The sequence below is a fragment of the Lissotriton vulgaris genome, chromosome 8, assembly GCF_964263255.1.
Source record: "Lissotriton vulgaris chromosome 8, aLisVul1.2, whole genome shotgun sequence".
Classification (NCBI taxonomy): Eukaryota; Metazoa; Chordata; class Amphibia; order Caudata; family Salamandridae; genus Lissotriton; species Lissotriton vulgaris.
This window is the reverse complement of record NC_141696.1, coordinates 298,593,215-298,606,750: the sequence shown is the minus strand read 5'-3', so window position 1 is coordinate 298,606,750 and position 13,536 is coordinate 298,593,215. Positions and strand designations below refer to the sequence as shown.

At 44.1% G+C, this 13,536-nt stretch overlaps 1 protein-coding gene across 1 annotated transcript in view; it reads left to right on the top strand.

Moving 5' to 3' along the window:
- Nucleotides 1-13,536, top strand: part of ROBO1 (roundabout guidance receptor 1) — a 1,555,637-nt gene that overhangs the window by 831,713 nt on the left and 710,388 nt on the right. Inside the window, exon 3 of the mRNA XM_086934074.1 lies at nt 10,186-10,269. Within this exon, the coding sequence (XP_086790200.1) occupies nt 10,186-10,269 (84 nt within the window). The remainder of the gene's footprint in view (nt 1-10,185; nt 10,270-13,536) is intronic.

Below are 13,536 nucleotides of genomic sequence, written 5' to 3'. Positions count from 1 at the left end.
AGGGGTGTTGCTTCTCTTTCCCACTATGAAAACTCAAATTCACCTGCTTTTCCAGGGATAATGTTAGGGGAAATTTCGGCGTTAATGGAGACAAATGTTCTACGATATGACCCATGAATCAGGACTGGCGGTACACATGGCGACCAAGCTATATTTTGATATTTACCTTATGCTACTGTTACGGTATGTAGATATATATATGCCCACCGCCTTAGAGCTGAATAAGTATGTACTTCTTACCTCTTTAAATCATGATACTGTATATGCTTAATCTCTAAACTACCTCTTGTAATGGAAAGCGCTCTGATACCTACGGGTCTTGTTCGCGCTATACAAAACTTTACAATAAATAAATAGTGTGTGCAGCAAAATGTTTGCTAATACACACAAACTTATGAATTTCTAGATGTTGATTGTATGTCGACACACCCTATACTCTCCCTCCCTCTAAACGTAGTGCTTCAGAAAATCCACAGTGCTAGTGGATTTTCCACTGTACACCGCATGAGCCAATCGCGATACTGTTAATTAGATCACAATCTTTTTGGGACACAGGTGGCCATTTTTAGTGAAATATGTTTGCAAATTGGGCCCTGGGCCATATCATGAGCATGTGTGCATTCATAGAGTAGAGGTCTAATATTCCACTATCCAAAGTGCATGCACTGAACTTAGAAGTGCAGAAGGCACATTTTGGAACCAGGGAATAAGGAGAGGCTATTACTGCTCTGTGTTTGGGAGCTGTGCTTATCTGCAGTGAATGCATTACTCAGAGCTGTTCCAAGAAGAAGGTAGACAGTGTGGGGGCATATTTACAATAAAGTGGCGAAGCGTGTCGTTAAGTCAAGAAGGCTAACGACAACCTTCGTCACTTGAGAAACACAGGGCTTCACCATATTTACTAGAATATGGTGCCGCCCTGCGTTTTCATCTGCGTTGGCGCTCTCTTTAGCTGCCTAGCGCCAATGCAGGCACCGTTGCACCATACTGCAAGGGTGCCTGTGTGGAGGGGAAGATTGTTTATGTGCAGAAAGGTCCCCCTTCCTGCACATAAACAATCTTTAAATGCCGTTTTGTAACTTCTGTGTGTGCACACATAGAAGTTGCAAAACTGCATTTAAAAAAAATATTGTTTATATGCAGGAAAGGGGACAATCATAGGCCGACAATCCGACAATATCATACTGATATTAAAGAACCTCAGACAAAAGACTATGAAGAACGGATCAGTATGGCTGCCAACACCCCAACAGAACTTTTTAAAATCGTGAAGTCCCTTACTACCATTGCACAGAGTTCTCCCACCCCTCAATCCTCTGAGGAGAGATGCAATGAGTTTGCTACCTTCTTTATAGATAAAGTCGAATCAATTCATAACTCACTGCTCCTGAACACCCTGGGTAATTCTGAAGTTACACAGGAACTCTTTGAGAACTCAGGTCAGCACCACAGTCCAGCCCTTTCCTCCCATTCAACAGCGCCTGGTTGGAACTTCTTTCCGGCCCTAAACACAGAACACCTGGGACTCATCCTAAAGAACATCAAATCGGGTTCACCTCTCGACCCTGCCCCCTTTACATTCTTCTCCAAGGTGGGGAGCTGGTTCTTTCTATAATGGCAGATTTCATTTTGCTATCTGTGAAGCCCCTGCTCAAGAAACCCCAACTTGATCCTAGATCCTTGGGGAACTATCACCCCAGCTCATTGCTTCCCATTCTAGACAAAGTTGCTGAGAAACACGTAAATAGTAAAATCTCACAATTCCTGGAGGCAAATATTATTGTGCACCAATCCCAGATGGGGTTCCGTCCTAAACACAGCACGGACTACACTCTCCTCATAGTCATGGAGAAATTTAAAATGACATTGGACCAGGGGAGAACTGCTGCCATTCTTCTTCTTGATCTAAGTGTGGCATTTGATACCGTTGATCACAGTATTTTAATACATAGTCTAGGGGAGATTAAGATTAAGGATAAGGCCATCATATGGCTGTCCTCCTTCCTAAGTAAAAGATCCTTCCAATGCATGGAATCTGGCCTCTTCTCAGACATGCTTGTTGTCCCAAATGGAGTTCCTCTGCACTGTTTAATGTTTACATGAGTCCACCGGTGCAAATTGTAGAGGAGTTTGGACTCTCTTATGCTGAGGATACAGAATTGGTAGTCTCAATGTCTAATGCCACTAACTCCAATCATCTGAAGCTAGTCCCATGCATGGATAAAATAGCAACATGGATGTCCAACTGCTGTCTAAAGCTCAATGGTGAGAAAACTGAGTTATGTTCCTGGGTAACTGCACAGATCCTTGGAACAGGATTAGCTGGCCGGATAACTGGGGTGTGCCCACCAATCCATAAGCCCTCCATCAAGAACTTGGGGATGCGGCTCCACCAAAACCTTTCCATGGATACCCAAGAAAAACAACTTTCAGCTACCTGCTTCGGCAATCTGCGCTTGATCCGTAAGTTCATAGACCTTCTCCCAAACCAGACATGGAGAACTGTTATTCAGGCACTTGTGGTCTCAAGATTGGACTATGGTAACGCACTGTACCAAGGGGTCCCCAAATACATGGCCAACAGGCTTTAGGTGATTCAAAATGCGGCAGCCAGGATGCTACAGAAGATACCCAGGCAGGAGTCCATGAAAGCTTTATTGTCCAAACTTCACTGGCTTCCTATCCAATCCAGAGTCAAATTCAAGGCACTATGCCTAGCCCACAAATCCATGCAAGGCAGAGGGCCCAGCCCTGTTACAGTCCCCCCATCTCCCCATATGTCTCCAACCGGTCCCTCAGGTCCTAATCTGATTATCTCATGAGTACAACGAGAATAAAAAGAGCCAGATGGGGAGGAATATCCTTTACCCATTTGGTCCCAAAACTTTGCAACTCAATGACCTATGAATTGCAACTTCTAAAGGACCAACGTAACTTCAGGAAGAAACTTAAAACCTGTCTCTTTCCATGATTTCCCCTCTACACCGACCCGCTACCCTCTCTGCAGCGCTGGGAAGCCCTTGGACAGCTAAGCGCTTTACAAATCACATACATAAATAAATAAATAAATAAATAAGCAATTTTCCGTTTCTATGTGTGCTGCTTAAGGCAGCACATATGGAAACAGCAAAAACAAGGAGAAATAAAGCATTTCTCCTCATTTCGGCAAGTTTAGACCAGGTTTTTCCCTGGTCTTAATTTTGGCACTGTCTCCTAAATATTCTGCCCTTGTAAATAGGGGGCAGTGTTAAAATAAATGGGTGTTGCTTTGGAATTCCCATTGCAACACCCATTGCCTCCATCTTTGATGCTAAATGTAGCATGAAGGGGTGCCTCGTTTACAAGGCAGCGTTAAGCCACATTAAGTGGCTTAACTCTACCTTGTGAATAAAGCAGGCCCCTATCGCCATCACAACGACACTGAGAGTGACGTTGTGGTCGTGATAATGGCTTGTAAATATGCCCCGTAATGTCCTAAAACTGGTGCATGGCTCTGCTGCGAGCCAGTGCAGCTGTAGTTGTATCATGGACATTTGTGCTCACAGAGGGCCAAGCTGTGCTCTTGTGTTTATGAGACTGCACTGCCTAATGCGCAAACATTTACCACTCAGGGGCAGATTTGTCATTCTTTCATACAGCAAAACTCAACACGCCACCTTGCTGCACTGAGTGAAAGGGAAAGGGCATGAATGTCTTGTACTTACCATTATATGGCGCATTCCTGTCCTTTCTTAGGACTGGCGCACTTTTGTTTGCTTTGTGCCAATGCTGGCATAAACTAGGAAAAATAAAGATATTTTTCCTAGTTATGCAGCACCTGGAGAGGCATAGCATTTTGACACATTCCTAGGTCTAACACAAATGGTAAATCTAGGAATGAGACAAAATCTATGGCTGGATGCGTGAGAACACCCACTCTTCACCCATAGAACGCCTCCCTGCCGCAGAGTAAAGCAAAGCAGCGTTTTGCGCTTCCTTGCGTTGCTCCAGGTTTATGAACCCATGTAGAGCCACACAAGTTGTCCTTGCGTTGCTTGATAAATGTCACTTAGGTTTTGAGGCGCCCTTGCACCCCCTTCCGTGATGCAGGGGTAACACAAAACCATGATCAGTCCGGCCCACAATTTTTGTGAGTTAGTGCCTGAGCCACATGCAGCACAGCTCTTAACCCCTTAGCTGCGGCAGCTATTCCGCCGCAGCGCTAAGGGGGAGGCGGAGCCGCGCGGCGCTCCCGTACTCATGAAGGAACCGCTCCGTCACGGCCCGCGGGTGGGCTGTGCTTGTGACGGAACGGTTCCTTCACGGCCCCGCCCGCTCTTTAGAACGTCAGCGCAGTTGCGAAATTCGCGCTGCGCAGGCGCGGCGAGCGGGCCCTGACGGAACCGTTCCGTCACCAGCACAGCCCACCCGAGGCTCGAGACGGAACGGTTCCTTCACGAGCACGGAAAGGGTTAAAAGAAAGAGACACACTATACACAGTTAGCGAGCTGTGTTGTCTGTAGCCAGGCACTAGCTGAAAGAAATTCAGAGCCAAAAGCATTGGTTCTAGACAGTTCAGAAGCATAGAAAGAGGAACATAGCAGTCCCTCAATAGCGCACACGTTCCTCATATGGTCCCTACACATGATGCGCACCCTGTTGAATCTTTGCCCTTGGTTCTATGCCCATTTAATTCCATTCTGTATGTTACTGTTGATTTAGCTATTAAAGTTGACAGCCCTCATCTTCATAAACATACTGACAATTAATTAAACAGCCTATGATGGTGACTTTTTCATAACAATGATTTTGCTGTATTTACCTTCAGGCCCTTAACCAAATGTTACTATCATTTAGTCAAATACCAGCAATTTGTGTAAACCTGTAAAACAAAATAACTACTGGAGCTGATTAAATTGTAGTTTACAAAATATTACGCACATTTAATCAACTGTTCCTAGAGATAGAACAATATCTTGAAATATTAAAATTGAAAAATTGCAGACTGTTGCAAATGGTAGTGCTCCCAAATGGAGTTTCATTGCAAATGTTGCATGTACACTTAAACCCTGGTCGTGGGAAATATCTTGCTTCAGTTCTAGAAACACTGTTTTCATATTGAATGTAATATTCTTTGCTGTGTTCTACTAACACCCAAAGGCCTGTGTAGAGCATTTTCTGAATCCAAGATATGGACCATTGCATTCCACTCAATTTCAGCTGCAAGTTGCAACTCTGACCCAATCAATGTCTGTACACAAAAGGTCATCACACTGAAGAACGGACTATTGACCCTAAATCCTGCTAATCTTAACCTATGTTTGCAGTGTGGAGTTAATATTAGCTAGCAGAGCCGTGTTGCATGACCCAATGCCTCAATAATTTTCTTACAAATTCTGTTGCATAGAAATGATTTTATCCAGAAATGTAACCGAGGCTTGAGTCTATAGATTGTTATGCTTTAATGCATTTCGCTCAGTGACAAATGTCGACTGGTTTGATGAAAAAAACATAAAATGCAAGGAAATTGTTTATTCAGCACAAAATAGGAATTATTGCATACAAATGCTGTTATTCATAAATACTAGTAATTATACAGCGGCACTAGAATTAAAACCAGAATGCTATATTCTGATTGGTTGCAGGCCCTCATTCTCGTCCAGGGAGTTGCTAAGGGTGTGACATTCCTGTATAGGTCCCTGGCATACTCCTACAGAGTTAGAGTGACAGGGCACCTCTTCCTGCATACCAATGTTCTCTGTTATTGTGGAAGAAAAAAATTACCCTGCAGCAAAGAGAATGATCTCCTCCTTTCCACCCTCACAGAAGAAGGTGTGTGCTCCCCTTAGAGTTGTCAGGGAAACCTTCCCCTTCTTTCCCCCCAGGTTGGCAATAGCTTCTGGCCCACATGAAAAAGGAACATGAGGTGAATCTGGAGGTATGACTTTTGAGGAACAGGTGCTTAATGCAGCTGGTGCTCATTGAGAAATCCTCATGGTACCCTCATAGGCCGTGCCTACGTGTCAAAAGTCAAGATTTTGCGCACCCCTAATAGCACATTCTTTCCATGCATAATTGCAATCAGTACCAACTAGTTGTGGGTAGATGCTTTAGAACTCAGCCAAATTTTTAGACCAGAACCCTTGAAGTAATTTGTTTACAATTGTCATATTTTCAGAAGAGAGCATTGACACCACAGCCCTCAAGGGCCAGATTGGGAACGCAAACCGGCTCTTGAGTCAGACCGGCAGCGGATTGGGGAGGGGTGGAGATGGGGATGGGGGAGGTGGGGAGGGTGCGCATGGAAAACACTGCAGCTGCTTTTGTTACTGGAGGCCGATTTTGCAGCTATGCTGCAAAACTGGCCCTCGGTAACATAAACAGCTCCCAGCGGTCCAAAACCGGCCCCCACCCTGGCGGCCCACCGTGGAAACGCCCAGTGCCCGCTACAGCCAGTCCAGCTCTGTGGCCCTCATCCTACCAAACCTTTCCAAAGGCTTTCAAACCATCTCTCAGCCAAGCCTTATCCAATAACTGCACGAAGCTGGCATCCAAGGACCTGCACTTCACTGGATGTGCTCCTTCATTACAGGCTGCACCCAGTCGTTCTTCCTGGCCTCGTGCACCTCAGAAACCATCAATTTCATCTGCAGAGTTCCACAAGGATCTTCACTCAGCCCCACTCTGTCCAATGCCTGCATAACCCCATTCACCAGTATCATCTGTGCTTACAGAATCAGTATCATATCCTATGCTGATGTTATCCAGCTCATACTCTACCTCTCCAACAAGGAGCCAAACCAATTTCTCCACCAGCATGGTAAAAGTTGCCAAATGGATAAAAACGAAGTGTCTCACGGTCAATGCAGACAAGCAGAAAGTAGTAATCATCAGCAAAGACACCTCGCTCTAAGAAAACTACCTGGTAGTCTGATGAACTCGGAAACCCACGTAAAGAACCTCAGTATAGTAATCCACAATCAACTCACCATGACCGCTCAGTGAATGTAGTTTTCATCCCCTGTTTCCTCACACTCAAGATGCTCGAGACGATCTTTAAATGGCTCCCCATCAGCACTCGTAGAACCATCACCCCAGGTCTCATTACCAGCAAGCTGGACATTGGTAATGTGCACTATGACAGAATCAATGCTCAACTGACCAGAAACATTCAGACAATAGAAATCTCAGCGGCCAAGCTCATCCTCAATCTAAAACCACTCACTCACATCATTCAAAGACCTGCACTGGCTCCCAATCCACACGCACGCGCTCTTTAACCTCCTAAAGCACACATAGAAAGCCTTACCAAACATTACCCCCATGTACCTGAATAACTGCATAAACTTCCACAAACCTACCAGAGTCTTACTGGCACACCCCGCCCCCTCCCCCTGCCTATGCAGAACCAGATCCAGCGGTTGTGCCTTCTCCTACCCCTCCCATTTCCCCTAAAGCCTGGAATGACATACTGCTGAACATTAGAGCCATCTCATCAGTTCTTGAAATTCGCATGAAACTAAAGACCTGGCTTTTCACATAGCCTGGCCCTGGCTTAGCTTTTACAGGTCCTGCTTTAGTGCCAGGACACCCTCCTGGGTGGGTTTTGCGCTATACAAATACACATTACATAACAAATATAACTTCATCATTGTTCCCTCTGTCCCACCCCCTTGATCAATATGTGCTTATCATGGGTCAGTGACTCCACTAATATTAACTATTTGCATGCAGCAAGTTAAGAACTTGGGGATGCAGGGACACATTCCCTACTTGTAGAATAGAGTTAGTGTGAACAGAATCGCTTACTGTTCAGATGCGGTTAGTAATAACTATTGTTGTGCATCATTTCAAATCATCTGCAGCTGGGAATTAATGAAAAAGAGTTTAATGCCTTTATATATTTATTTTATGCAGCTCAACGTGCCACTTTTTAGGAAGTCTCAGTTGTTCTGGCTGGAAATAAAGCAATCTAAGATAATGATGAAATCTGAATCAAAGTTTGATTTGTCATTCTTATCAGAGGAAGACAGAAGCCTACCTTTGGTCAGGCAGTGCAAATGCCACTTATCAGGGCAATTTTATTTCAGCCTCTTCAGGTCTCATGATTCTGGCTAACCGTCGAGTGTTTAAACATTTAGGTTTTTTGAATTTTTTTAAACTATCATTTTCATAGGGTATGCAAACGGAAATGCTGCAGTTGGTACTACAGCCACAGCTTTACGTCACAGCATATTAACCATGTTCCTGGCCATGTTTGATTCTGTGTACACCACCTGACTCGTAAGAAATGCCACCAATTAAATAGTGCACTAAACTCCCCCCCCCCCTCCATCTGATGGCTAAATAAAGCCCCTCAGCAAGGCGCTGTGACCACACTGGCACTGTTTTTGCCTGTCAATACGTAATACTATGCTGACACCACAAGTGGGAACAGAGTCGATAAAACAAAATATTGGCTATAACAGTACCACTTTCCCCATGGTGAGACCATACGTTTGCCAACTAAAACCATATTCAGCAGTGGCAGCCACAGCAAAACCAAGTGGGGGGGTGAAGGAGGGGTGGGGGTGAATGGGTATTAGGGAAATAATAATAAAAAGAAAAACGTACCTGTCCTGCTGCCGACGCTGCAGGCCGCCTCAGTGCTCCTCTTCTCTCCTGCTCCTGACGGTGTCCCAGCAATACCTGGGACACCAGCTCAGGCACCCCACCCAATCCCAGTACTGATCTCAATAGCATGAGAGCAGCACCAGAATTGGTTTGAGTTGCCTGGTTTGCCACTGAGACAGTGCCTGGGAGTGTGCTGTTTCTCCAACCTGTCTGTGCAACACAGCTGGGTCGGAGAAACCTAAGTGCGCATGTCTGTTTGGCCGGCCTAAGACTACTGGCCAAACCAACATGTGGTCTTTACAGTGCACCTACCACTCCTCCTTGTCATTGTCTGGCCCATCCCTACCCAACACTCCCTGGCTCAGCCAGTCAGCGGGGAAAACATGATAAGATTGTTTTATTATCATTTTTTTTTTCGCTGACTGACTCAGTGGGGTGACGCTGCTCCGCCATTGCGGAGGAGCCGTCCCTCATTATTTAGCCCCTCAACAGCTTCCCATTTGTTTATGAGAGGGTCTGGAAAGAGCATGGGGTGGAAACAGTACATGACACACAGGGATCTCGACTGTTTGTGTACTTTCTATTCCCGTCATGGCTTTGTGACTCCTCAGACCAGTGGTAGCAAAATGCAAGCCAGGGGTAGCAGTTGCAGTGCATTTTTTTATTCTAAAAATGGTGAAAGAAAGATATCGATTTACATTATTTTTCATAACTGTGGGCTTGGTATGCTGATAAATGGTGTGCATCTGTGAATATTAGGCCATCTTAAACGTGTGTGTGTGTTTTAACTTGCCTCCCTGTTTTCATGTTTCTGCTATAGAACAAATGCTCTGTCCGGTAGGCAGCCACCATGTTTTTTGGGTATTGCATTGCAAATATTTTGGGGTTTTCTTCTGAATAAAACGGACTTGGGAATTTGGTTTTGTTATGCTTATTTTTTTTTAATGAAAAAAACAATTTATTCCACAGACAACAAAAAACTGTTGCCACCCCACAGATGTTCTCTGGGCCCCTCTGTTTTTTAGAGGCCTGTGCCTCGTTTCAGCTCTCTCCCTGCTCCACAGAAATGGCAGTCTCCTCCCCTCCTCCCGCCCGGACACACCACCGTTTTTTCCCCTTCCCCACAAAGAGGAAAAGTCCCCAGAGTCTGTAATTGCCATGAGATGAAGCGATGATGTCGAGTGATCACAGTCAATAGCTTTGATTAACAATAAGGTCGAAAATTAGCAAAGCCGGCAGTCAGAAGCCCGACTTCCCCATATGCTCCTCACAGCTCGTGCAGGCCGGAGCCCCGTGTCCACACTTAGCACTTGACAGGCTGTGGGGTGGCAGAGAAAGGGCAGAGGAGCAAAGGGGATCAAAAAGCCGATATTCCACAGCAAGAGGCGTTTGGGCTGTAATGCGCAATGTTGGCACCTAGTTTATCAAGGTCGGCATACAACAGGCTGTGCAGAGGGAATGCTTGCTGCCTGCTTTCACTGTGCGTGTGGCTGTCGCGTGGGGATGCCTTTGTGTCTGGACATGCGCTGCTGAAAGTTGCATCCACTCTTTCTGCCATGGACCCACCTGCAGTTCTGATGTTCTTTCTGACAGACTCCGAGGACGTCGAGAGAGTGAACGACAGCGGGACACCCCTTCCCACTTCGGACAATGACGACAACTCGCTGGGCTACACAGGTACAGTGGATTTTAATTAATACTAATTCGCGGGCCTGTCATGGTTGTTTTATGTAGCCTCTCTCTCCATCCTGAACTTCGACACGCACTTGCCCCGCCATCTTTGATACTGGCATCTATCCCTCCTCATTACCCACCTTTCACTTTATTATACAGTCACTTTTGCAGAAGCTCTCACTTTTACTAGAACTTCTCTGTTTGTTGTGATGCACGACTAGGTATGCAGCTGCACACGGAAGTGTGAAGTTCACTGTTCATCAGAGCTTTGTGTGGCATCCAATGGGCTTTATTCCCACACTTGGACACATCAGTTTCACATCAATTTCTCTCACTCTTGTCATTTGTGTTTTCTATCTGTCCTCTTGTCAAAGTTAGGAGATGGCTCAAAGAGGAAACTGAATGACACTTTAAACACATTGCCCCATAATGACCTAAGTGTTGACTTTCTGGTTTCTGTTTTATTACATATCCTGGCGAGACTCTTTATCAAAATCCGAAAGTAAACATACAAACTCTATTGCAAGTAATTATGTATGACAGAAATGTGAAGACTGTTTTGATCTATTGTACAATTTGCATTTATCTTTGCACTTCACTGGACATTTTAAACCGGATCTATGCGGTGCCCTTTTCAGCACAGTTGTATGTTATAATGTATTATTGGCTCCCCTCATTATAAACTATTCATATTTAGCATGTTATTACCCTGAGATTACTGCATTTTCCAAGATGTATTCACACTCGGGAAGTTGATTCAAACCACCTAGAATGCATTACGATACGGACCTATTCAAGAAAAGAAGCACTTTGTTGAATAATATTATATTTTATAGAGGTTTGTATGTGTGCTTAGACTCAATATTTTAAATTGGTCTGGAAAGCATGTTTCTACTGCCTTTTTCTTTATTTTACAGCATAGTGTGCACATACATCATGCCCTGGAGTTAAATATTTCTTGTGTAATCAGAAGTGACATGCAGTCAATTTTCTTAATTGTATTACAGCTCAGAAAATGTGCCTAGTCTAGCGAGTACATTAACATCATAAGAATTTTTAAAAAAAAGTGTTTTCTTGCTAATTCGTATACTGCGTTAAATAAACAATTTAAGCACCCAAAAATTATTTACTTTTGCCTTAATATATGACTTAATATTTGTGAATTTGTTTTAGGAGAAGTGTGTTTTTGTAATTGAAAACCCTGTTATACATAATTTACAAAACCTCACATTTTCCGCTCAGAAAATTAACTAATGATGCTCCACACAGATATTAAACATCTCAGTGTCATAGACAGTCTGCTTTGTGATTTTACATGAACTGATGGTATTATGGAAATAACTTTAATCAGTGTTTCACCATCTGTAAAACTATGATATATTGATATGTGTGGTCCAGACTGTTAACTCTTACGCTGCATTCCATGCCATGGTATTTTTGTATAACAGTAGAGCTGCATTCCTGTGCTTTATATATAATTACCATAAAGCTAACTTTCACGGATGGTTGCTTATATGTTAATTGCAGAAGGGATATTCCCCATGGGTTGCAGGTTCTGACCAAATAAACATTACACAAGGGTGTGAAAAGACTATAGCGATGGACAAAAATTGATTTCCACCAAGGCAATGTGACATCAGTCATGACAGAGATCCCCATCTCTTGGCCTGTGTGCAAAAGCCATATCGACTTCCTTGCTCACCTGTATTTCCCTACGTGTTGGGCTGAGCATCCCTTTCATGTAAACAGCTCCAGAGAATCAGCTGCACCCTGAGCCAATGTGGGGGGAGAATATACAGGAATAAATTTAATTTAGGGGGGAAAACTGAGAACTGGATAACTACTCCCCCAACGAGAGAAAGGAAGAGGAGTGAGTGTTGTGAAAATGGCAAGGGAGGAGTCAAGTATTTTTCGTAAGCCACCAGTCAATCTTTCAATAAATCAATCAACTAATCAATATAAGTTTATTCAGTTAATTGTCCTTCTCCGTAAACAATGCATCAAAATCACGTGTATTGATTAGAGAGAATAAAATTAGAAATCAGTTAAAAAACAGTGCAATTATACCTGTTAAATTGGTACCTTATGGAAATGTTGTAGTTAACCAGTTTATATTACAAAATGCAATATAACTCTGAGACCATTAGTTCGATTTCTAATAGCTCATTATGTGATTGTTGCTTAATTTGTCTTGGCCCTGCACGGTTATATAGGAGCCGTACATTTTATGCGGCTGTTATTGGTAAGATCGCAATGTCCTCACATCAGAACTCAATGGGCAGTTAATTAAGATTTATTTTGTCTCTCATAAAGGGCTTCTTGTAAGGGGAATCACATGTGCTACAGCGGTGTGACGTGGCAAAAGCTTGTGGTTCTCGTAAAGTACATTCTTCACACTGGAGGAATACATGTTAAGTGGGGACTGCCTTGTAGAGTGATAAGAGAGGGACAAAAATACACTCAAGTCTTCCTTTGCTAGATTGCAATTTCAGAATTCAAGTTACAGCAGACGCGGTTTATTCTTATTTTATTTTTTTATTTAGAAATTGAAGTAAATGCTAATTCAGCAGCTTCAGAGAGCACTTCAGGGGTGCAAAGGTGCAAAGACTTGTGCTCATGAACACTCGAATGCCCATGGTTTTCTTGCAGTCCAGAAGTGCCTCAGTTGAAAGGTCTGATTGCTTGAGAATTACCTTCTATTGAGGACGACAATGCCTCATGTTAATACAAAGTTTATAGAATGCTGGCCCTGCTGGCTCATTAGAATGTGTTAGACGTCAGTCTTAACATCTAACTAGCCAGATGCTTCAAACCGATTGGAGACGTTATTGGTCATGGTGCAACATGCCTGGGTGGAAAGCAGGGGGCGCAACATGCTGTTTCCTCTTCTTAATGTAGACAGAATGGGCGGGACACTAAGGCCCCTTCAAAACCTTAGGACTTTAAAACCAAGGGGCAATTACTATGTGGTCGGAAAAGGTTCCGACTGTCGGTTGGAGACTTTCCCACTGCATCAGAATATGTTGGTCAGATTCCTTTCCGACCTCATTATGATGGAGGCAGTCAGAAAGGATTCTGATCAGTCATTCCGACTGGCTTCCGACGTGCTCGGAGAGCCCGTCTGCCCGTTGGAATGTGGTCAGTAATCCCAAAGGCAGCTCTTTCTGCCCAAGGGATTACGATGTTGGGTTTCGGCAGCTTTACTGTGCTGGCCTTTCCGACACAGAAAGGCTATCGGAACTCGACTTTGGGGGCCCCCAGCAGGGCCAC